The following is a 23,579-nucleotide window of genomic DNA, read 5'->3' on the forward strand; positions in this document are numbered from 1 at the left end:
AAAGCCCCCTGAAGCCCCCCCAAAAAAACCCCGAACCCCCCAAACCACCCCTGAGGCTTGCAATAAACATGCATGAAGCCCCAAAACCTTCCTAAAGCCCCCCAAACTCCCCTGAAGTTCCGTAAAACCCCCCTGAGGCCCCCAGAACCTCCTTGCAGGCCTCCAAAACTTACCCGAAGCTCCCAAGACGCCCCAGAACCCCCCCAACCCCCCCAGGACCCTCCCTTGCCGCCCCCAAAGCGCTTTGCCCATTTCCAAGATGGCGGCGGGCGGTTGCTATGGCAACGCTGCACGCCGCTGCCATTTTCCAACATGGCGCGTTGCCGGGCAACGGCCCCGCCCTCCCGTCTCGGCCAATCAGCGCGCGCAGCCTCCCGGAGCGCGCCCCAATAGGGCGGGAGCGCGGCTCACGTGACCGGAAGTCCGCTCTGGCCGGCGCTCTGAGGCGTCTCTATGGTCTGAGCGCCCCGCGGGAGCGGCCGCGGGGTCTGGGGGCAATTTTGGGGATTTTGGGGTTTTGGGGGGTCCCGGCGGGATTTGGGGACCTCTCGCTCCCCGCTTTCTGCTGCCCCCGAAGCGGCTCCGCCGCCGCCGGCGCGCCCCGCCATGGCGCAGGCCCGGGGGGTGAACAGCCTGCGCTTCAACCAGGACCAGAGTGAGTTTGGGGGGCTCGGACTCCCGGACCCCTGAACCCCGAACCCTCGAACCTCGAACCCCTGAAACCCCGGACCCTCAAACCCCTGAACTCCCGAAGCCCTGAACCCCGGAGCCCTGAGCTCCTGAACCCCCATACCGTGAACCCCCAAATACCCGGACCCCTGAACCCCCAAACCCCGAAACCACCAGAACTCCCGGAACCCCGGAACCCCTAAACGTCCCGAACCCCCAAACCCCCGGACTCCCAAAGCTCTGAACCCTCGAATCACCAAAACCCCGAACCCTCGGACCCCCAAACCCTCGAACCACCAAAAGCCGGAACCCCCAGAACCCCCTGACCCCTGGACCCCCGAACCCCCGAACCCCCGAACCCCAGGGTCCCGAACCCCCAAACCTCCCCCAGCGCCCCCTCGGGACCTCAACCCCCCCCTGAACCCCCAAAACACCCCCGCACCCCCAACCCCCGAGTTCACTCCAGGACCCCCAGCCCGCCCCCTCCGAGACCCCCAAATGTCCCCCTGGGACCCCCAAACCCTCCAGGTGCCCCCTGGGAGCCCCCAACGCCCCTCAGGCACCCCCAAATCCCCCCAGGGCCTTCCCAAATACCCCACAGAGCCCCCCCAGCCCCTCCCAGGGACCCCCAAACCCCCCTGGGTGTCCCCAAAGCCCCTCCCAGCTGTCCCTCCAAACCCCCCCGGGTGTCCCCCAAATCCCCCCAGCTCCTCCCAGGTGTCCCCAAGCCCCCCCTGGTGTCCCCAACCCCCCCAATGTCCCCCCAGGTGTCCCCAAACCCCCCCCAATGTCCCCCCAGATGTCCCCAAATCCCCCCCCGGGTGTCCCCAGCCCCCCCCAGGTCCCCCCAATGTCCCCCCGTGCCCCCCAGGCTGTTTCTGTGTCGCCATGGACTCGGGGGTGCGGATCTTCAACGTGGAGCCCCTGATGGAGAAGGGACACCTGGGTGAGGGCTTGGGGACACTGGGGACATTGGGGACACCTGGGTGAGGGCTTGGGGACACTGGGGACATTGGGGACACCTGGGTGAGGGCTTGGGGACACTGGGGACATTGGGGACACCTGGGTGAGGGCTTGGGGACACTGGGGACACTGGAGACACCTGGGTGAGGGCTTGGGGACACTGGGGACACTGGGGACAGGTAGGGACAGTTGGGTGAGCACTGGGGACATTGGGGGGACATGGGGACACCTGGGTGAGGTCTGGGGACATTGGGGACACCTGGGGGGACATGGGGACACCTGGGTGAGGGAAACCTGGGGGGACATGGGGACACCTGGGGACAGCTGGGGGGACATGGGGACATTGGGGACACCTGGGGGGACGTGGGGACACCTGGGGACAGCTGGGTGAGGGGCTGGGGACACCCAGGGACACCTGGGGAGACATGGGGACACCTGGGTGAGGGACACTGGGGGACTCCTGGGGACACTTGGGGACACCTGGGTGAGGGGATGGGGACACCTGGGGACATTGGGGACACCTGGGTGAGGGCTTGGGGACATTGGGGACACCCGGGGCAGTGGTGAGGACACCTGGGGGACACCTTTGGCTGGGGGCGTGTGGGGGATCCCAGGGGGTCCCAGGGGATTTTGGGGATCCCCCCACCCTGAGGGGTCCCTGGGGGTCTCAGTGGATTTTGGGGGGGGCTTTGGGGTCTTTGTGGGCAGAGAAGGAGCCAGGAGAGGAATTTTGGGGCGTTTTGGGGTCCCCCAGAGCTGGGAGGGGGATTTGGGGTTTTTGGGGGGCTCCTCAGCCTGGGGGGTTTGGGGGTGTCCGGGGCTGGGGGCAGTTTTTGGGGGGGGTCCCTGAATTGAGGAGGGGCTTTGGGGGGTGTTGGGGGAGGGGCAGCTGGGGCTGTTTTGGGGTGCCCCGGGGAGGGGTCACTGTTGGGGGGGGGTCTCTCCTTTTGGGGGGGGTCCCTAAATTTGGGCCGTGCCAACATTTGGGGCTGGGGGTGCCCCTCGGTCTGGGGGGGGTCGCTGGGGTTTGGGGGTGTCCCCGCTCTCGGGGGTGTTTTCCCCTGATTTCGGGGTCCCCCCGTGTTTCGGGGTGCAGATGCGGAGCAGGTGGGCAGCGTGGGGCTGGTGGAGATGCTGCACCGCTCCAACCTGCTGGCCATCGTGGGGGGGGGCAGCCACCCCAAGTTCCCCGACGCCTCAGGTGAGCCCCGGAACCGGGGGGGACCCCACATTCACTGAGGGATCCCCAAAACCGGGGGGGGAGCCAAATTCAGTGAGAGATTCCCCCAAACTGGGGAGGCCCAAATCCCGGGGAGATCCCCAAAAACCCGGGAGACCCCAATTCCCTGAGAGATCCCAAAAAATCGGGGGGCCCAAATCACTGAGGGGTCCCCCAAAACTGAGGGGGTGGCCCCGAATTCACTGAGGGGCACCCCAAAACCCGGGGGGTGCCCAGAATCAGGGTCCTTCCCCACACCCCCTAGGAGGGATCCCAATATCGGGGTGTCCCCAGTGTCAGAGTGTCCCCCATGCCGCGGTGCCCCCTGTCCCCAATATCGGGGTGTCCCCAATGTTGGGGTGTCCCCAATGTCATGGTGCCCCCTGTCCCCAGTATTGGGGTGTCTCCACTGTGGGGTGTCCCCCCTCACCCCGGGGTGTCCCCAGTATCAGGGTGTCCGTCACGTGGAGGTGTCCCATGTCCTCAATATCAGGATGTCCCCAGCGTGGAGGTGTCCCAATGTTGGGGTGTCCCCCTGACCCCAAATATGGGTGTCCCTCCTATGGGCATGTCCCCAATATTGGGGTGTCCCCCCTGAGCCCAGGGCGTCCCTGTCCCCAGTACTGGGGTGTCCCCACTGTGGGGTGTCCCCAGTATTGGGGTGTCCCCAATGCGGGGGTGTCTCCCTGAGCCTGGGCTGTTCCTCTCCCCAGTATTGGGGTGTCCCCATTGTGGGGCTGTCCCCCTGAGCCTGGGGTGTCCCTGTCCCCAGTGTGGGGGTATCCCCAATGTCAGGGTGCCCCCAGTGTGGGGCTGTCCCCGTGTCTGTCTGTCCCTGTCCCCAGTGTGGGGTGTCCCAATGTGGGCTGTCCCCCTTGTCGGGTGTCCCCATGTCTGTCTGTGTCCCCGTTATGGGGCTGTCCCCATGTTGGGTGTCCCCCATGTCTGTCTGTCTGTCTGTCTGTCTGTCTGTCCCCAGTGCTGATCTGGGATGATGCCCGTGAGGGGAAGGACAGGCTGGGGCTGTGCCCATGTCTGTCTGTCTGTCTGTCTGTCTGTGCAGTGCTGATCTGGGACGATGCCCGTGAGGGGAAGGACAGGCTGGGGCTGTGCCCATGTCTGTCTGTCTGTCTGTCTGTCTGTCTGTGCAGTGCTGATCTGGGACGATGCCCGTGAGGGGAAGGACAAGCTGGGGCTGTGCCCATGTCTGTCTGTCTGTCTGTCTGTGCAGTGCTGATCTGGGACGATGCCCGTGAGGGGAAGGACAGGCTGGGGCTGTGCCCATGTCTGTCTGTCTGTCTGTGCAGTGCTGATCTGGGACGATGCCCGTGAGGGGAAGGACAAGCTGGGGCTGTGCCCATGTCTGTCTGTCTGTCTGTCTGTCCCCAGTGCTGATCTGGGACGATGCCCGTGAGGGGAAGGACAAGCTGGTGCTGGAGTTCAGCTTCCCCAAGCCCGTGCTGGCCGTGCGCATGCGGCACGACCGGTACTGGGGGAACTGGGAACGCTGGGGGGGCTGGGAATGGACAAACTGGGAATACTGGGAATGGGAACTGGGGGAACTGGGAATGGGACTGGGGATGGGAACTGAGAGACTGAGAATGGGACTGGGAATGGGGAAACTGGGAACTGGGAATGAGAACTGGGGAAACTGGGAACGGGACTGGGAATGGGGACTGGGAACTGCAGAAACTGGAATGGGAACTGGAGGGGACTGGAAATGGGACTGGGGGAGCTGGGAATGGGACTGGGAACTGGGAATGGGGACTGGGAATGGGGACTGGGAGGGACTAGGGGAGACTGGGAGCACTGGGTGAGGCACTGGAAGCACTGGGGTGGCACTGGGAGCACTGGGGTGGCACTGGTTGAACTGGGAGCACTGGGATGGCACTGGTTGAACTGGGAGCACTGGGGCAGCACTGATGTCCCTGTCCCTGTACCAGGCTGGTGGTGGCCCTGCAGACCCGTCTCTACGTGTTCTCCTTCCCCCACCGGCCCACAAAGCTCTTCGAGTTCGACACCCGCGACAACCCCAAAGGTGGGGGGGGAGCCCCAAAACCCAGGGGGACCCCAAAAACCCGGAGGGACCCCAAAAATTATGGGAGGGACCCCAGAAACCGCAAGGGGACCCCAGAAATTGCAGAAGGACCCCAAGACCCAGGGGGGACCCCAATGCTCTGAGGAGACTCAGGGAGACCCCGATGTCATGGGGATTTTTGGGGTCCCCGATGACCAGTGGGGGATTTTGGGGGTCCCCAGTGTCCAGGGAGGTTTTGGGGTCCCCAATTTCCAGGAGGGTTTTGAGGTTCCCAATTTCCTGGGGGGGTTTTGGGGTCCCCACTGTCCGGGGATTTTGGGGTCCCCAATGTCCAGAGGGGATTTTGGGGTCCCCAAAGTCTTGGGTGTGTTTTGGGGTTGGGGACGCCCCAATGTCCTGAGGTGTCCCCAGTGTTTGGGGTTCCCGCTGTCCTGTGGGGTTTTGGGGTGCAGGGACACCCCACTGTCCTGGGGAAGGTTTTTGGGGTCCCTGCTGTCCTGGGCGGGGCTTTTGGGATCCCAGTATCCAGGGGGTGATTTTGGGGTCCCAATGTCCAAGGTGATTTTGGGATCCCAATATCCTGAGTGTTTTTGGGGTCCCCAGTGTCCAGGAGGGTTTTGGGGTCCTCGATTTCCTGCGGGATTTTGGGGTCCCCATGGTCCTGGGGTTTAGGGTCCTCAATTTCCTGGGGGGATTTTGCAGTCCCCGCTGTCCTGGGGGGATTTTGGGGTCCCCACTGTCCGGGTATTTTTGGGGTCCCCACTGTCCTGGGGTATTTTTCAGGTCCCAATGCCCTGGGGGTGATTTTGGGGTCCCCCTGCCCTGTGGGGTTTTTGGGGTGTCACTGTGATGTCCCCCCTGTCCTGTGGGTGTTTTTGGGGTCCCCATTGCCCTGGGGTGATTTTGGGGTCCCCCTGCCCTGTGCTGTTTTTGGGGTGTCCCTGTGATGTCCCCACTGTCCTGGGGAGGGTTTTATGGGGTCCCCAATGTCCTGGTGTTTTTGGGGTGTCACTATGATGTCCCTGCTGTCCTGTGGGTGTTTTTGGGGTCCCCGCTGTCCCGTGGGGTGTTTTTGGGGTCCCCCTGCCCTGTGGTGTCACCGTGGGTGTCACCGTGTCCCCCGTGGTCCCGCAGGGATCGTGGATCTGTGTCCCAGCGTGGAGCGCGCCCTGCTCGTGTTCCCGGGGCACAAATGCGGCAGCCTGCAGCTGGTGGTGAGCGGGACTGGGGAACTGGGAGTACTGGGGGAACTGGGGGGACTGGGAGGGACTGGGGGGACTGGGGGAACTGGGAGGGGACTGGGGGGACTGGGGGGACTGGGGGAACTGGGGGGACTGGGGGACTGGGGGGACTGGGGGGACTGGGGGACTGGGGGGACTGGGAGGTACTGGGAGGTACTGGGGGAACTGGGAAACTGGGAGTACTGGGAGGGACTGGGGGGACTGGGGGGGACTGGGGGAACTGGGGGGGACTGGGGGGACTGGGAAACTGGGGAGTACTGGGAGGGACGGGGAACTGGGAGGGACTGGGGGGGACTGGGAAGAACTGGGAAGAACTGGGAAAATGGGGAGCACTGGGAGCACTGGGGAGCGGGGAGGAGGCTGAGCTGGTACTGGGAGCACTGGGTGATACTGGGGTGCACTGGGGAGGAGGCTGCGGGTGACACTGGGGTGCACTGGGGGACACTGAGGGGCGCTGTGAGTAATACTGGGGAGCACTGGGTGATACTGGGGTGCACTGGGGGACACTGAGGGGCACTGTGAGTAATATGGGGAGCACTGGGTGGTGCTGGCTTACACTGGTGAGCACCGGGGGGTAACTGGTGTGCGCTGGGGATACTGGGAGGCACTGGGGCCGTACTGGAGAGTCCCTCACCCCATCCCTGTGCCCCCGGACCTGGGCTGCACTGGGCCATACTGGTTGGCACTGTGGCCGTACTAGGGAGCACTGGGTGATACTGGGCTGCACTGTGGCTGTACTGGGGAGCACTGGGATTGTGCTGGGGTGGCACTGGGTGGCACTGGGGCTCTACTGGTGCCATACTGGTCCCACCACGGTGTCTCCCCTCTCTCCAGGACCAGGGCTGCACTGTGGCTGTACTGGGTGGCACTGGGTTATACTGGGCGCCACTGGGGTTGCACTGGTGGTACTGAGGTGGCGCTGGTCCCACACTGGGTGGCACCGGTGCCACACTGGTATGCCCCGGTGCCAGCCCGTTGTCCCCGTCTCTCCGGGACCTGGGCTGCACTATGGGTGTACTGGGGTTGTACTGGGTGGCACTGGGGTTGTACTGGTCCCACACTGGTGCCATACTGGTCCCAGCCCGGCGTCCCCCTCTCCCAGGACCTGGGCTCGGCCAAGCCGGGCACGTCCTCGGCGCCGGTGACGATCAACGCCCACCAGAGCGAGGTTGGCTGCGCCGCCCTGAGCCCCCCGGGCACCCTGGTGGCCTCGGCCTCGCGCCGGGGGACCCTGATCCGGCTCTTCTGCACCCAGAGCCGCGCCCGCCTGCTGGAGCTGCGCCGCGGCACCGACCCCGCCACGCTCTACTGGTGCGACTGGGATGGACTGGGGGGGACTGGGGGGGCTGGCACCGACCCCGTCACACTATACTGGTGGGACTGGGATGGACTGGGAGGGACTGGGGGGGCTGGCACCGACCCCGTCACACTATACTGGTGCGACTGGGATGGACTGGGGGGGGACTGGGAGCACTGGGGGCAATGGGGACAATGGGGACAATGGGGCTGGGCTGGAGCTGTGCCATGGCACCGACCCCACCACGCTCTACTGGTGGGACTGGGATGGACTGGGGGGCACTGGGGGGGCTGGCACCGACCCCGCCACGCTCTGCTGGTGGGACTGAGGGCACTGGGAGGGACTGGGGGCACTGGGGACTGGGAGGGGCTGGAGCTGGGACCAACCTCTCTCCATGCTCTGCTGGTGCCCCTGATCCAAACAGGGCTTTGTGGGGATTTTGGGATCCCCCCCATCCCCCACAGGGTTTTGGGGTGCCCCCCATCCCTGATAGGATTTTGTAGATTGTTTTGGGGTGTCTCCCCAGTCCTGATGGGGTTTTGGGGTCCCCCCATCCTTGACGGGGTTTTAGGGGGGTTTTGGGGGGTCCCCGCATCCCTGCAGCGGTTTTGGGATGTACCCTCAGTCCTGATGGGATTTTGGGGTGGCCCCTGATCCGAACGGGGTTTTGGGGTGTCCCTCATCCCTGATGGGCTTTTGCGGGGATTTTGGTGTGCGCCCCATCCCTAACAGGGTTTTGGGGTGCCCCCTGATCCTGACAGGATTTTGAAGGGGATTTTGGGGTCCCCCTCGATCTCTGATGGGATTTTGGGGGCCCCCATCCCTAACGTTGTTCTGGGGTCCCCAGCCTGGCCTTCAGCCCCGACTGCTCGTTCCTGTGCGCGGCCAGTGACAAAGGCACCGGGCACGTCTTCGCCCTGCGGGACACGCGGCTCAACCGGCGCTCGGCGTGAGTGGGGGACGGGGGGGGTCCCCAAACCCCTGACCCCTGTCCTGCCCCCCCTGACCCCTGTCCTGCCCCCCTGACCCCTATCCTGTGCCCCCCTGACCCCTGTCCTGTGCCCCCCTGACCCCTGTCCTGTGCCCCCCTGACCCCTGTCCTGGCCCCCTGACCCCTGTCCTGCCCCCCTGACCCCTGTCCTGTGCCCCCCTGACCCCTGTCCTGTGCCCCCCTGGCCAGGCTGGCACGGGTGGGCAAGGTGGGCCCGGTGCTGGGGCCCTACGTGGAGTCCCAGTGGTCCCTGGCGAGTTTCACCGTCCCGGCCGAGGCCCCCGGGGTGTGCGCGTTTGGCAGGGCCGGCCGCAGCCCCAGCTCCGTCATCGGTGAGTGACAAACTGCCCCAAAAACACCCCTAAACCCCCCAAAAACTGCCCCAAAACCAGCCTAAAAACAGACCCCAAATAGCACCCCTAAACCCCCCAAAAACTGCCCCAAAACCAGCCCCAGCTCTGTCATTGGTGAGTGCAAAACAGCCCAGAAACACCCCTAAACACCCCAAAAACTGCCCCCAAAACCAGCCCAAACACACCCCAGAAACAGCCCCAGCTCCGTCATCGGTGAGTGCAAAACTGCCCCAAAACCAGCCTAAAAACAGACCCCAAATAGCACCCCTAAACACCCCAAAAACTGCCCAAAACCAGCCCCAGCTTTGTCATCGGTGAGTGCCAGAACAACCCAGAAACTGCCCCAAAACAGCCCCAAAACCAGCCCCAGCTCCGTCATCGGTGAGTGCAAAACAGCCCCAAAAACAGCCTAAAAACAGACCCAAAACCAGCTCAACACACCCAAAAACCAGCCCTGTCATCGGTGAGTGACAAACTGCCCAGAAACACCCCTAAGCACCCCTAAAACATCCCCCCAAAACAGCCTAAACACGCCCCAAAACAGCCCCAGCTCCGTCATCGGTGAGTGCAAAACAGCCCCAAAAACTGCCCCAAAGCAGCCTAAAACCAGCCCCAGAAACAGCCCCAGAAACAGCCCCAAAACCAGTCTAAAAACTGCCCAGAAACTGCCCCAGAAACACTCCAAACACCCCCCAAAAAAACTGCCCAGAAACTGCCCAAAACCAGTCCCAGAAACAGGCCCCAAAGTTGCCCAAACATCCCCCCAAAACAGCCCAAAAACAGCCTAAAAACTGCCCAGAAACACCCCAAAACCAGCCCAAACACCCCCCAAAACCAGCCCCAGCTCCATCATCAGTGAGTGCCAGAACAGCCCAAATAACACCCCTGAACACCCCCGAAATTCCCCCAAAACACCCCAGAAACATCCCAAAACCTGCCCCAGAAACAGCCCCAGCTCCGTCGTCGGTGAGTGCACACAGCATCCCAAATAACACCCCTAAACAGCCCAAAACAGCCTAAAAACTGCCAGGAACAGCCCAAACACACCCCAAAAACAGCCCCAGCTCTGTCATTAGTGAGTGCCAGAACAGCCCAGAAACACCTCAAGAAAGACCCCAAAAACGCCCCCAGAAACACCTCAAAACAGCCCCAAAAACACCCAACAACACTGAGGGACCCCAAATAACACTGCAATACCCTAATGTACCCCAAACCCACCCCAAAAGAAATCTGAAACACCTCAAAACAACCCAAACACACCCTAAATACCCTGAGGGACCCCAAAATAACCCAAACACACCCTAAATAAACAAAGGGACCCCAAAATAACCCAGACACACCCTAAATACCCTGAGGGACCCCAAAATAGCTCTAAGGGACCCCAATCCCTTCTGGGGTTTTGCCTTCGGAAGAGGGAGGCGGCCCCAACTCTGTCATTGGGGAATCCCCCCTAAACCACCCCAAGATATCCCCTGGGACCCCAAACAGCCCCTGGGAGCCCCCATTGTCCTCCCTGGGACCCCAAAATACACCCAGGGACCCCATAACCCACCAGGGACACCCCCAAGTGCCCACAGCACCCAAACCCCCCCAGGCACCCCAAACTCCCCCAGCCTGGGATCTCAGATCACCCCAAAGTCCCCTGAGACCCCCCCTAAACCCCCCCCCCGGCTCTCCCAGGACCCCCCAGGCATCACCAAAACCCTCTGGGACCCCCTCCCCACACCCCTGAAGCCCCCCAGGACCCCTCCCTGTACCCCTAAACCCCCCCAGGGACCCCCTAAACCCCTCCAGGGCCTCCCTAAGCCCCCCCAGACTTCCCCAGGGCCCGTCCCTGCACCTCTAAAACCCCCTGGGGACCCCCTGAAGTCCCCCTAAACCCCCCCAGGGCACCTCCCGGCACCCCTAAACCACACCTAGACCCCCTAATCCCCCCTGGGCCATTCACTGTGCCCCTAAAACCCCCTAGGGCCCCCCTGAACTCCTCATGGCCCTTTCCCTGCGCCCCTGAATTCCCCAGAGCTCCTCCCTGCACCCCTCAAACCCCCCAGGGACCCTCTAAATCTCCCCTAAACCCCCCCAAACTCCCCCTAAATCCTTCAGGGTCCCTCCCCACACCCCTAAAACTCCCCATGGCCCCTTCCTGCACCTCTAAACCCCCTCCGGGAGCCCTCTAAACCCCCCCAAACCCCCCCATGGCCCCTCCCCGCACCCCCAAACCCCCCCAGGGCCCCTCCCCGCACCCCAAATCCCCACCTGGAGCCCCCTGACCCGCCCGTGCTCCCCAGCCGTGTGCGTGGACGGAACGTTCCACAAGTACGTGTTCAGCCCCGACGGCAACTGCAACCGCGAGGCCTTCGACGTCTTCCTGGACATCTGCGACGACGACGACTTCTGACCCCCCCCCGGGACCCCCCCACACCCGGGGCACCCCCAAAACCTCGGAGCCCCCCGAACCTGGCCCGTCTCTTTATTGGTGTCTCGGCGTAACAAAGGGGATTTATAAAACCTCCAAAAGGGGGGGGGGGGGATACAAAACCGGGGTCCCCCCGCGTGCCCCGGGACCCCCCCGCGCTATGGGGGGGGTGTCCCCCCCTGCCCCTCCCCCGCCCCCAGGCCCGGCCCAGCCTTTGGCCCGGGGGGGTTCGGGGTGCTGGTGATGGGGGGGGGTTGGCACGGGTGTAGCCCTTTAAGAGTGGGGGGGGCGGGGGGTGGGGGAGGGGCTCACAGGGAGGAGGAGGGGGGGTCAGTGCCGAACTTGAGGCGGTAGATGAAGGTCTTGGTGGGGAGCAGCACCTGCGGGGGGGGGGGGGGGGGGTTAGATAAGGGACCCTCCGTGGTTCTTTCCAACCTCACCCCCCCCCCTCATTCACCAGTGGTGCAGTCGGGGGTAAGGACTGCCCCCTGCCTCCCCCGTACCCTGATGGTTCGCCCCAATCCCCCCCCGCTTCCCCCTGCCCAATGGTTCATTCCAACTTCAACCCCCAGCCCAGCGTCCCCCCCTCATCCCCACAATGGTTCATCCCCACTTTGCCCCCCTCATCCCGCAGTGGTTCAGCCCAGCCCCACCCCAGCAGTTCAATGGTTCACCCCCTGCCCCCCCATTCCCCGATGGTTCACCCCCTGCCTGCCCCCCACAGTGGTCTCACCCACTGTGTCACCCCCACTCCCCCCCCCCGCTCTAACAATGGTTCATTCCCAAAGCCCCCCCAGACCCCCAAACCCGGGGGGGGCGCAGGGACCCTTTGGGACCCCCAGGGACGCCCCCGTGCCCGCCAGGGGGTGATGCAGCCCCCCAGAGGGGCAGCACCCGGTGACTCCCTGTGCCCCCCGGGTGGGCGACAGAGACCCCAAAAACGCCCGGACACCCCCAGACCCAATTCATGCACCGGGTGTGTGACATAGCCCCCGGCCCCCTGTGACACCCCCAGACCCCCAGTGAAGCCCCCAGACCCAATTTAACCCATGTGTACCCACCGGGTGTGTGACGTAGCCCCCGCAGGGATAGCCCCCGGCCCCCTGTGACACCCCCCAGACCCCAGTGAAGCCCCCAGACCCAATTCACGCACCGGGTGTGTGACGTAGCCCCCGCAGGGGTAGCACCAGGCCCCCTGTGACACCCCCAGACCCCAGTGAAGCCCCCCAGACCCATATTTACCCACCGGGTGTGTGACGTAGCCCCCGCAGGGGTAGCACCAGGCCCCCAGGTCGCGCAGGCTCAGCACCAGCGGGTGCCCCTGGGCCCCCCCGTGGGTCAGCATGTGCCCCCCCCACGTAGCGCCCGCACAGCACCTGCGGGATGGGGGGGGGCGGGGGGGATTTAGGGGTGTGGGGGGGCCTGGGGGTCTGAGGGACACTTAGGGGTGTGAGGGGTTCAGGGGTGCGGGGGGGGTAGAGGGGTTCAGAGGGGGTTCAGGGGTGCAGGGGCATTCAGAGGTATGGGGGGGTTTGGGGGCTTGACAGGGGGTGTGAGGGGATTTAGGGGTGCAGGGGGGGTTTAGGGGTGCGGGGGCATTTGTGGCTTTCGTGGGATTTAGGGGTGCAGTGGGGTTTGGGGATTTGGGGCTGTGGGGGGATTTAGGGGTGTGGGGGGTTGAGGGGTGCAGGGGGGGGTTTGTGGCTTTCGTGGGATTTAGGGGTGCAGGGGGGTTTGGGGATTTGGGGGGATTTAGGGGTGCGGGGGGATTTGGGGGTGTGGGGGGATTTAGGGGTTTGGGGGGGATTTGGGGGTGCAGGGAAGGTTTGGGGTGTGGGGGACAGTTGTGGGATGCAGGGGGAGATTTAGGGGTGAGGGGGGTTTAGGGGTGCAGGGTGAGTTGGGGGATTTAAGGGTGCAGGGGGGATTTGGGGGGATTTAGGGATGTGAGGGGATTTGGGGGAATTTTGGGGTGCAGGGGCTGTTTTTAGAGTATTCAGGGTATTTAGGGGTGCAGGTGGGGTTTGGGGAGGTTTTGGGGTGCAGGGGGATTTAGGGGGTGTGAGGAGATTCAGGGCTGAGAGGGGGATTTTGGGAGGCAGGGGGTACTTCTGGGGTGCAGGAGGTGGTTTTGGGGCTGGTTTTGGGGTGCAGGACATCTTTTGGGGCTGTTGTTGGGGTGTAGGAGTGGTTTTGGGGGGCAGGGGCAGTCTCGGTGCTGTTTTAGGGGTTCAGGGGCTGTTTTGGGGGTCCTGGGGCAATTTCTGTGGTTCAGGGGCAGTTTTTGGGGTCTCACCTGGTGGCAGCTCAGGCACAGCCAGTTCTCCTTGCGGCTCCCGCAGACCCCGCACGGGGGGGGCAGGAGGGTCCCCAGGGCCCCCCCGGCGGGGGGCGGGGCCACGGCCCCCAGGTGGGGACAGCCCTGGAGGGGCGTGACCGCGAACAGCGCCCCCTGCCCGCCGGGGAACGACCCTCAGACCCAAAGGCAGCCCCAAATCCAGCCCCAAATCCTGCCCCAAATCCTCATCCCCAAATCCAGACACAAATCCTCCCCAAAATCCTCATCCCCCAAATCCTCCTCCAAATCCTCATCCCCCAAATCCTTCCCAAAATCCTCATCCCAAAATCCTCATCCCCAAACCCAGCCCCAAATCCTCCTCCAAATCCTCAGCCCCAAACCCAACCCCAAACCCACCTAATCCAACCCCAAAAGCCCCACACAAACCTCCCCCAAACCCCCTTCCCTGAACCCCCTCCCCAAAATCTCCATTCCCCAAATCTTCATCCCCAACCCCACCCCAAATCCTCTCCCCCCAAACCCACTCCCAAACCTTCCCCAGAATCCTCCCCCAAGCCCAGCCCCAAACTCAGGGCCCCCAAATCCCCCAAACCCAACCCCAAATCCCCCTTACCTGAACCCAACCCCCGCACAAACCTCTCCCAAACTCCCTGCCCTGAGCCCCCTCCCCAAAATCCCCCTCCCCAAAATCCCCCCCCAAACCTCGATCCCCCTCAAACCCCTCCCTATAAACCCTCCCCCAAACCCCCTCAGACCCCTCCCCAAATCCCAACCGCTCCCCAGACCCCTCCCCAAACCCCCAGACCCTCCCCCAAACCCCAAACCCACCCAGACCCTCCCCCAAACCCCAACCCCTCGACCCTTCCTCAAACCCCCAAACCTCAACCCCCACCAACCCCCTCCCCAAACCCCCCAAATCCCTCCTCAAACCCCAAATTCATCCACACCCCTCCCCTACACCCCTCCCCAAACCCCCTAGACCCTCCCCTAAACCTCAAACGCCCCCAGCCCCCTCCCCAACCCTCCCAGACCCCTCCCCCAAAGTCCAAACCTCCCCCAACCCCCCAGCTCCCTCCCCAAATCCCAAGCCCCCCAAAACCCCCAAAACCCCCAGCCCCCTTCCCCACCCACTCCTTCAGACCTCTCCCCAAATCCCAAACCCCCACAAACCCCAACCGCCCCCCAGACCCCTCCCCAAACCCCCCCAAACCCCTCCTCAAACCCCAAATTCCCCCAAACCCCTCCCCAAACCCCCAACCCCCTCAGACACCTTCCCAAATCCCAACCCCCAAATCCCCTAAAGCCCCTCCCCAAACCCCTCCCCCAGACGCCCCCAGACCCCAAACCCCCCCAGCCCCTCCCCCTCCCTCTCCCCAGCCCCTCCCCCACCTCCTCCAGCTCCTCCTCCTCCTCCCAGCAGGGCGGGGCCGCGGCCTCAGCGCTGGGGGCGGGGCCTGGCGGTGACTCCGCCCCCAGCCCGGCCTTGGCCCCGCCCCCGGGGCCGTCCCCGATCTGCAGCGCCCCCAGGCGGCGAATGGCGGCGTCCAGGGGCGGAGACCCCGTGACGTCATCGGCGGCCGCTCTGACGTCATCGCTGCCCTCCCCCTCCTTGGGGGCCTCCGGGGGGGGCTCAACTGTGGGGGGAGGGGTCGGTTGGGGGATTTGGGGGGGTCCCCGGTGGGGGATGGGGCTGGGGGGGCTGGGTCGGGTTTGGGAGTTTAGGGGAGGGGGCTCAGGGCAGAGTTGGGGGGTCCAGGGGGGGTTTGGGGGTCCCAGAGGGTTCTGGGGTCCCGGGGGTATTTGGGGAGGGGTCTCACCGCGGGGCAGGGTTTGGGGGTCCCGGGGCAGTGTTGGGGCTATTTGGGGAGGGGTCTCACCGCGGGGCAGGCGCAGGCAGCTCCAGCAGCCCCGCTGTGCCCGCAGGCTCCGGCCCAGCGCCCTCAGCGCCGCGGGCTGGGGGCTCCCGGGGGGCGGCAGCGTGGGGGGGTCCCCGAGCAGGACCCCCAGGCACTGCCCCACCCCCTCGGCCGTCACCGCCAGGTTGTAGCCGCCCTGAGAGACCCCCGGTCAGAGACCCCCAGAGACCCCCGGTCAGAGACCCCAGAGACCCCCAGAGACCCCCGGTCAGAGACCCCCGGATCAGACACCCTCATGGTGGGAGACCCCCGGTCAGAGACCCCCAGGAAAGAAACCCCTGGGGCAGAGACCCTCAGAGACCCCCTGGATCAGAGACCCCTCCCCCAGTGCCACCCCCGGGACCCCAGACCATCCCCCCAAGCAGGGCCCGGCCCCCCCAGCGCCCCCTCCTCCCCCAAAGGGACCCCAGACCAAGCCCCCTCCCCCACCAAACCCGGCTCCAGCCCCTCCGACCCTCCCTGGGACCCCCAGACCCCCAAGGAGACCCCCAGGGACCCCCAGGACCCCACCAGGGTCTCCCCATCCCCCCAGGGAGGGTCCCCAAAGCCCCCGAGGGCTTTTCCAACCCCTCCCAGGGACCCCAGGCCCCCCTGGGACCCCCAATCCACCCCCTCAGACCCCAGCCCCTCACTGGGACTCCCCCAGGCCCCCCCAGAACCACCCTCGGGACCCCCCCAGCCCTCCCCGGGACCCCCCAGGACCCCCAAACTGCTCCCCTGGGACCCCCTCCAGACCCCCAAGGAGACCCTCAGGGACCCCCGGGACCCCAAAACCGCCCCCCCGGAGACCCCAGCCCCTCACTGGGACCCCCCCCAGGACCTCAGTCCCTCACTGGGACCCCCCAGGAGCCCCCCAGGACCCCCCAAGCCCCCGGACCCCCCGGAGTCCCTCACTGGGACCCCCCCAGGACCCCCCCAGGACCCCCTCTCACCTCGAGCAGCAGCACGAGGCGCCCCCCCGCCAGCCCCCCCAGCAGGTGGGTCATGAGGCCGAAGGTCTGGGGGGACACCAGGCACCCCCCCAGGGGATCCCCCCGGCCCGCGTCGAAGCCGGCCGAGACCAGCACCAGCTCCGGCCCGAACTGGGGGGCACCGACATCAGGGGGGGCCCAACGGCTCCTGACGGGGGCACCGAGACCCCCAAAGGGAGCCGGGACCCCCCCGAGTGTCACAACAGCTCCAAACGGGGGCACGGAGCCCCTCAGAGGGAGCTGGGACCCCCAAAAGGGAGCAGGGGACACCCCAGAGGGAGCCGGGACCCCAAAGTGAACCCAAGAGCCCCAGAAAGGATCCCTGAAAGGGTCCCCCCGCCTTAAACCACAGGCAGACCCCCTCAGGCCCCCCAAAGGAATCCAGACCCCCCCAGCCCCCCCAAACCCCTCCCCAGCCCAACCCTGACCCCGCCCAGGCCCCCCAAACAAGCCTGACCCCCCAGAACCCCCCAGAGGGACCCAGCCCCCAAAAAGGGACAGGACCCTTCCCCAGAGAGACCCAACCACCCTTAAAGGGACCCAGAGCCCCCCCCAAAACAAACCCAAATCCTCCCCAAAACAAACCCAGACCCCCCAAAACAAACCCAAATCCCCTAAACAATCCCAGATCCCCCTCCCCAAAGGTACCCAGCCCCCCAAAAGCATCGCAGCCTCCCATAGAGACACCCAGGACCAAACCGGACCCGAACCCCAAAACAGACCCAGACCTCAAAACAGACCTGGACCCCAAACCTGCCCCAAATCACAAACCCCAAACCCCCATCTGGCCACCAGCCCCCAATCCCCAGACCCCAAACCTTAAACCCCAAACCCTAAACCCCAAATCAGCCCCAGCCCTCAAAGCCCAGACCCCCAAACCAGCCCCAGACCCCAAACTGGAGCCCCTAGCCCCAAACCCCAAACCCCAGGCCCCAAACCATCCCCGAACCCCAAACCAGCCCTGAACCCCAAACCCCACCCCCCAAACCCCAGCCCTCAAACCATCCCCTAACCCCAAACCCCAGACCCCAAACCCCAATCCCGTGCCCCTCAGCCATACCTGGCACACCGTGGGCAGCATGAGCCGCGCCATCGCTGCCGGCTACTCGGGGTCCCCCCAAACCCCAAACCCCGAATAACCCCAAACCCCAAATAACCCCAAACCTCAAATAACCCCAAACCCCGAATAACCCCAAACCCCAAATAACCCCAAACCCCAAATAACCCCAAACCCCAAATAACCCCAAACCTCAAATAACCCCAAACCCCGAATAACCCCAAACCCCAAATAACCCCAAACCCCGAATAACCCCAAACCCCGAATAACCCCAAACCCCGAATAACCCCAAACCCCATCCTTACCTGGCACGCCACGGGCAGCACCAGCCGCGCCATCGCCGCCAGGTACTCGGGGTCCCCCACGCGGGGCCCCCCCCAGGCCACGTTCACGGTGAAGCCGCGGCCGGGACCCCTCCCCCGGCGCCACGGGGACCCCCCCCGGGCCCCCCGGGAAGAAGGAGCCGTCGTGGCGGTGCAGGGACACGTACAGGACACTGGGGGATGGCAAGGGGGGGTCAGAGACCCCAAAAACCGACCCAGAGTGCCCTCAAACCCCCCTGGGTACCCCCAAACCCCCCAGGACCCCCCAGACCCCCTCCCCACCTGGGGTCTTCCTCGAAGATCTCCTGGGTGCCGTTGCCGTGGTGAATGTCCCAGTCCAGGATCAGCACCCTGAGGACACAGGGGGGGTTTGGGGGCGTCCCCAACCCCCAAATCCCCGTTCCTGAGGGGGTCCCCCAGCCCCCAGACCCCCATATCTGAGGGGGTTTCTCATACACGAGGGGGTCCCCCAGCCCAGCCCCCCATACCCAAGGGGGTCCCCACTTACCTGTGGGGGATCCCCCAGCCCCCCATACCTGAGGAGGGGTCCCCCGTACCCGAGCGGGTCCCCAGCCCCATTCCCCCTGCACCCAAAGGGGGTCCCCCATTCCCCCCACACCTGGGGGATCCCCCATTCTCCCCCGTACTCGAGGGGTTCCCCACTCTCCCCACACCTGAGGGGGTTCCCCCAGTTCCCCCCATACCCGAGGGGTTCCCCCCATTCCCCCGGTACCCGAGGGGGGTCCCCAGACCCCTGTACCCTGAGGGGTCCCCCCGTTTCCCCTGTACCTGGGGGGAGGTCCCCGTTTCCCCCCCCGTACCCAAGGGGATCCCCCAGCCCCGCTCCCCCCGTACCTGAGGGGGTTCCCCAGCCCCCCACACCCAAGGGGGACCCCCCACTCCCCTCATACCTGAGGGGTTCCCCCACCCCCCCCGTACCCGAGGGGGGTCTCCCAGCCCCGTTCCCTCCATACCTGAGAGGGGTCCCCGTTTCCCCCGGTACCTGAGGGGGGTCTCCCTGCCCCGTTCCCCCCATACCCGAGGGGTCTCCCAGCCCCGTTTCCCCCGGTACCTGAGGGGGGTCCCCGCCAGGCTCTGCGCGTGCCGCGCCGCCACCCCCGCGTTGTTGAAGAGGCAGAAGCCCCCGGCGGAGCCCGGCCGGGCGTGGTGCCCTGGGGGGCGCAGCACGGCCAGCGCCGAGCGCACCTGCGGGCACGGCGTGGGGGCACTTAGGGGCACCCGGACCCCCGAACATCTCCAGGGCCCCAAGAATCCCAACGGCACCCCCGAACACCACAGGGACCCCCCCGAACCCCGCCGGGACCCCCCCGCACCCCACAGGGACCCCCAGAACCCCCACAGGGACCCCCGAACCCCGCCGGGACCCCCCAAACCCCACTGGTACCCCCCTCCACGTACCCCCAAATCGCACTGGTACCCCCACCATGTACCCCCAAATCCCACAGAAATCCCCAAACCGCACAGAACCCCCAAACCCCGGCAGGACCGGGGGAGCCAAGCAGGGCTCAGACCCACAGACCCCCTGTGCCCCCCATTACCCACCTGTGCCCCCCTTTTCCCCCCAGTACCCCCTGTTCGCCCTTTGCCCCTCTTTGTCCCCCTTTCCCCCTGTGCCCCCTGAGCTCCTTGTGCCCCCCCATGCCCTCTGGGTGGGTGATGGAGCCCCCAGGGGCAGCACCCCAAAATCCCCAGACCCCCCTGAGCCCCCTCCCTTTGCCCCCTCCTTTCCCTCCCTATGCCCCCCCCCCGTCATGGCTCAGCCCTGCCATGCCCCGCTGCCCCTCCCTTTGCCGCCCCCGTGCCCACCTTGTGCCCCCCCTTTGCCCACCTGTCCCCCCCCCATAACCCCCTGTGCCCCCCTTTGCCCCCTATGCCCCCCATGCCCCCCTGTCCCCCCAGCACGGCCCCCTTTCCCTGTCCAGTGCCCCCCATGCCCCCTTGTCCCCCCCTGCCCCCACTTGCCCACCTGCTCCCCGTGTGCTCCACATACCCACCTGTGCCTCCATGCCCCCCAGTGCCCCCCATGCCCCTTGTCCCCCCCAGTGCCCCTCGTGCCCACCTGCTCCCCGTGTGCTCCACATACCCACCTGTGCCCCCATGCCCCCCAGTGCCCCCCATGCCCACCTGCCCCCCCCCGCCCCTTTCTGCACCTGTCCCCCCAGCACGGCCCCTGTGCCCACGTTACCCCCGCCATGCCCACCTGCCTCCTCCTGTCACCCCCCTTTTTACACCTGTCCCCCCAGCATGGACCCCTTTTCCTCCCTATGCCCCCCACGTCCACCTGTCCCCCCTGTGCCCCCCTACCCACCTGCCCCCCCAACAAGGCCCCCTGTGCCCCCCTTTGCCCTCCCCCGCCCCCCTGTCCCCCCATGTCTCCTGTGTTTCCTCACCTGTCCCCCCACCATGGCCCCCTTGCCCCCCTTTACCCCCTGTTCCCCCATGCCCCCCCCATGCCCACCTGCCCCCCGTGCCCCCCCGTGCCCCCCGTTTCCTCACCTGGCCCCCCATGACGGCGCCCACGGCGGCGCACGCCCCCCCCGCGGCCAGGCGGGCACAGCGGAAGGAGCGCGGGCACAGGAACACGCTGGGGTAGCGCTGGGACAGCGCCCGCAGCTCCCGAGGGGACAGCAGGGACACGCGGGACAGGGCCCGCACGTGGGAGCGCCTGGGGGGACACACAGGGGGTCACCAACACAGCCAGGGACACCCCAAACACACGGCACACCCCAAACACGGCAACACCCCAAACACAGCGACACCCCAAACACAGCGACACCCCGAAACACACGGCACACCCCAAACACAGGGACACCCCAAACACGGGGACACCCCAAACACAGCAACACCCCAAACACGGGGACACCCAACACAGGGACACCCCAAACACAGCGACACCCCAAACACAGCGACACCCAACACAGGGACACCCCAAACACAGGGACACCCCAAACACAGGGACACCCCAAGCACAGGGTCACCCCAAACATAGGGACACCCCAAACACAGGGACACCCCAAGCACAGGGACACCCCAAACACAGCGACACCCCAAGCACAGGGACACCCCAAACACGGGGACACCCCAAACACAGCGACACCCCAAACACAGCGACACCCCAAACACGGGGACACCCCAAACACAGCGACACCCCAAACACGGGGACACCCAACACAGGGACACCCCAAACACAGCGACACCCCAAACACGGGGACACCCCAAACACAGCGACACCCCAAACACAGCGACACCCAACACAGGGACACCCCAAACACAGGGACACCCCAAGCACAGGGACACCCCAAACATAGGGACACCCCAAACACAGGGACACCCCAAGCACAGGGACACCCCAAACACAGCGACACGCCAAGCACAGGGACACCCCAAACACAGGGACACTCCAAACACAGCGACACCCCAAACACGGGGACACCCCAAACACAGGGACATGCCAAGCACAGGGACACCCCAAACACAGGGACACCCCAAACACAGCGACACCCCAAGCACAGGGACACCCCAAACATAGGGACACCCCAAACACAGGGACACCCCAAACACAGCGACACCCCAAACACAGCGACACCCAACACAGGGACACCCCAAACACGGGGACACGCCAAACACAGGGACATCCCAAACACAGCGACACCCCAAACACGGGGACACGCCAAACACAGGGACACCCCAAACACAGCGACACCCCAAACACGGGGACACCCCAAGCACAGGGACACCCCAAGCACAGGGACAGTGCTGCCACCTGTGACAGGGCCCGCACGTGGGAGCGCCTGGGGGGACACACAGGGGGTCACCAACACAGCCAGGGACACCCCAAACACACGGGACACCCCGAAGCACAGGGATCAGCCCAAAACATATGGAACACCCCAGAACACAGGGGAGGAGCCCCCCCAGAACACACGGGTCACCTCAAACACAGGGGTCACCCCTAAAACAGCCAGGACACCCCAAACTCCCAAAACACCCAGGACCCCCTATGACCCCCCCAGAGCCCTCCCGTGACCCGCCCAAGGTGACCCCCATGACCCCCCAGGAGCGTGCCAAGGTGTGCCCCCGTGTCCCCGGTGTCGCTCACGTGTGGCACGCCCGCAGCTGGCGCTGGCTCGCGGGCCGGGCGGGCACGGGGAGGCAGCGCTGGGCCAGCCCCAGCTCCTGCAGCCGCTGCAGCACGCGGGGCAGCCGCTGCGGGGACTCGGGGTGGTGGCTGCGATAAAACACACAAAATAACCTGAAATCACCCCAAAATAACCCTAAAAATATCCCCCCATCACTCCAAAACCACCCCCGGGGCAGCCGCTGCGGGGACTCGGGGTGGTGGCTGCGATATAAACACACAAAATAACCTGAAATCATCTCAAAATGAACCCCAAAATAACCCTAAAACCACCCCGGGGCAGTCGCTGCGGGGACTCGGGGTGGTGGCTGCGATAAAACACACGGAATAACCCCAAATCATCTCAAAATGAACCCCAAAATAACCCTAAAACCACCCACGGGGCAGGCGCTGCGGGGACTCGGGGTGATGGCTGAAATATAAACATACAAAAACAGCTGATATCACCCCAAAATTACCCTAAAATCACCCTGAAAATAACCCCGGGGCAGGCGCTGCGGGGACTTGGGGTGGTGGCTGCAATAAAACACACAAAATAACCCCAAAATAACCCTGAAAACACCCCAAAATAACCCTGGGGCAGGCGCTGCAGCACGCGGGGCAGGCACTGCGGGGACTCGGGGTGGTGGCTGCAATAAAACACACAAAATAACCCAAAATAACCCTAAAATCACCCCAAAACCACCCCCAGGGCAGGCGCTGCAGGGCCTCGGGGTGATGGCTGAAATAAAACACACAAAATAACCTGAAATCACCCCAAAATAACCCTAAAAATATCCCCCCATCACTCCAAAACCACCCCCGGGGCAGCCGCTGTGGGGCCTCGGGGTGACGGCTGCAATAAAGACACACAAAATAACCTGAAATCCCCGAAAAAACCCTAAACCACCCAAAAAATACCCCAAAAAACCATCCCCGAACCACCCTGAAAACTCCTGAAAACACCCCAAAACCAGCTGAAATCACCTCAAAAACACCCCCAGGACAGGTATCACAGGTGTGCCCCAGCCCTCCTCACCTGTCCCAGGTGTCCCCCCCCGTCACCTGTCACAGCTCCCCCCTCACCTGTCCCAGGTGTGTCCCCATGTCCCTCACCTGTCCCAGGTGTGTCCCCATGTCCCCCCTCACCTGTCCCAGGTGTCCCTCACCTGTCCCAGGTGTGTCCCCGTGTCCCCTCTCACCTGGCCCAGGTGTGTCCCCATGTCCCCTCTCACCTGTCCCAGGTGTGTCCCCATGTCCCCCCTCACCTGTCCCAGGTGTCCCTCACCTGGCCCAGGTGTGTCCCCGTGCCCCCCTCACCTGTCCCGGTGTCCCTCACCTGTCCCAGGTGTGTTCCCATGTCCCCCCTCACCTGTCCCAGGTGTGTTCCCATGTCCCCCCCTCACCTGTCCCAGGTGTTCCTGTGCTCCTCCATGCAGGTGTGTCCCCGTGTCCCTCACCTGTCCCCGTGTCCCTCACCTGTCCCACTTGTCCCCAGCCCCCCCCTCACCTGTCCCAGGTGTTCCTGTGCTCCTCCATGCGGGGGTCGTACACCAGCCCCACCCGGGCTCTGCTCGGGGGCTCCGGGGGCGGCTCCGGGGGGTTCCCCTCCCCCTCCTGCTCTTCATCCTCCTCCTCCTCAGCTTCATCCTCATCCTCATCCTCATGCTCTTCCTCCTCCCCCGCTT

The 23,579-nt window shown here is 65.0% G+C and overlaps 3 protein-coding genes across 3 annotated transcripts; 1 reads left to right on the forward strand and 2 right to left on the reverse strand.

The window, feature by feature from the left end:
* Positions 1-433: 433 nt before the first annotated feature.
* On the forward strand, positions 434-11,232 carry WDR45 (WD repeat domain 45). Its single transcript, XM_058822278.1, has 10 exons — positions 434-655; positions 1,541-1,615; positions 2,729-2,833; positions 4,241-4,337; positions 4,795-4,889; positions 6,024-6,103; positions 7,233-7,441; positions 8,275-8,376; positions 8,608-8,750; positions 11,060-11,232. Exons 1-10 carry the CDS (start codon positions 607-609, stop codon positions 11,167-11,169), a joined length of 1,065 nt encoding a protein of 354 aa, XP_058678261.1. The 5' UTR covers positions 434-606; the 3' UTR covers positions 11,170-11,232.
* Positions 11,233-11,257: 25 nt separating this feature from the next.
* Positions 11,258-16,408, reverse strand: LOC131569948 (histone deacetylase 6-like). Its single transcript, XM_058822280.1, has 6 exons — positions 16,335-16,408; positions 15,364-15,538; positions 14,876-15,120; positions 13,484-13,639; positions 12,434-12,563; positions 11,258-11,567 (listed from the first exon to the last, which is right to left on the reverse strand). Exons 1-6 carry the CDS (start codon positions 16,386-16,388, stop codon positions 11,518-11,520), a joined length of 810 nt encoding a protein of 269 aa, XP_058678263.1. The 5' UTR covers positions 16,389-16,408; the 3' UTR covers positions 11,258-11,517.
* A 694-nt stretch (positions 16,409-17,102) lies between these two features.
* LOC131569965 (histone deacetylase 6-like) lies at positions 17,103-23,567 on the reverse strand. The gene is made up of 7 exons (XM_058822293.1): positions 23,402-23,567; positions 21,874-22,002; positions 20,271-20,439; positions 18,826-18,959; positions 18,036-18,104; positions 17,736-17,926; positions 17,103-17,113 (listed from the first exon to the last, which is right to left on the reverse strand). Exons 1-7 carry the CDS (start codon positions 23,428-23,430, stop codon positions 17,103-17,105), a joined length of 732 nt encoding a protein of 243 aa, XP_058678276.1. The 5' UTR covers positions 23,431-23,567.
* Between the last annotated feature and the right edge of the window lie 12 nt (positions 23,568-23,579).

Source organism: Ammospiza caudacuta, chromosome 32, assembly GCF_027887145.1.
Source record: "Ammospiza caudacuta isolate bAmmCau1 chromosome 32, bAmmCau1.pri, whole genome shotgun sequence".
NCBI classification, from domain to species: Eukaryota; Metazoa; Chordata; class Aves; order Passeriformes; family Passerellidae; genus Ammospiza; species Ammospiza caudacuta.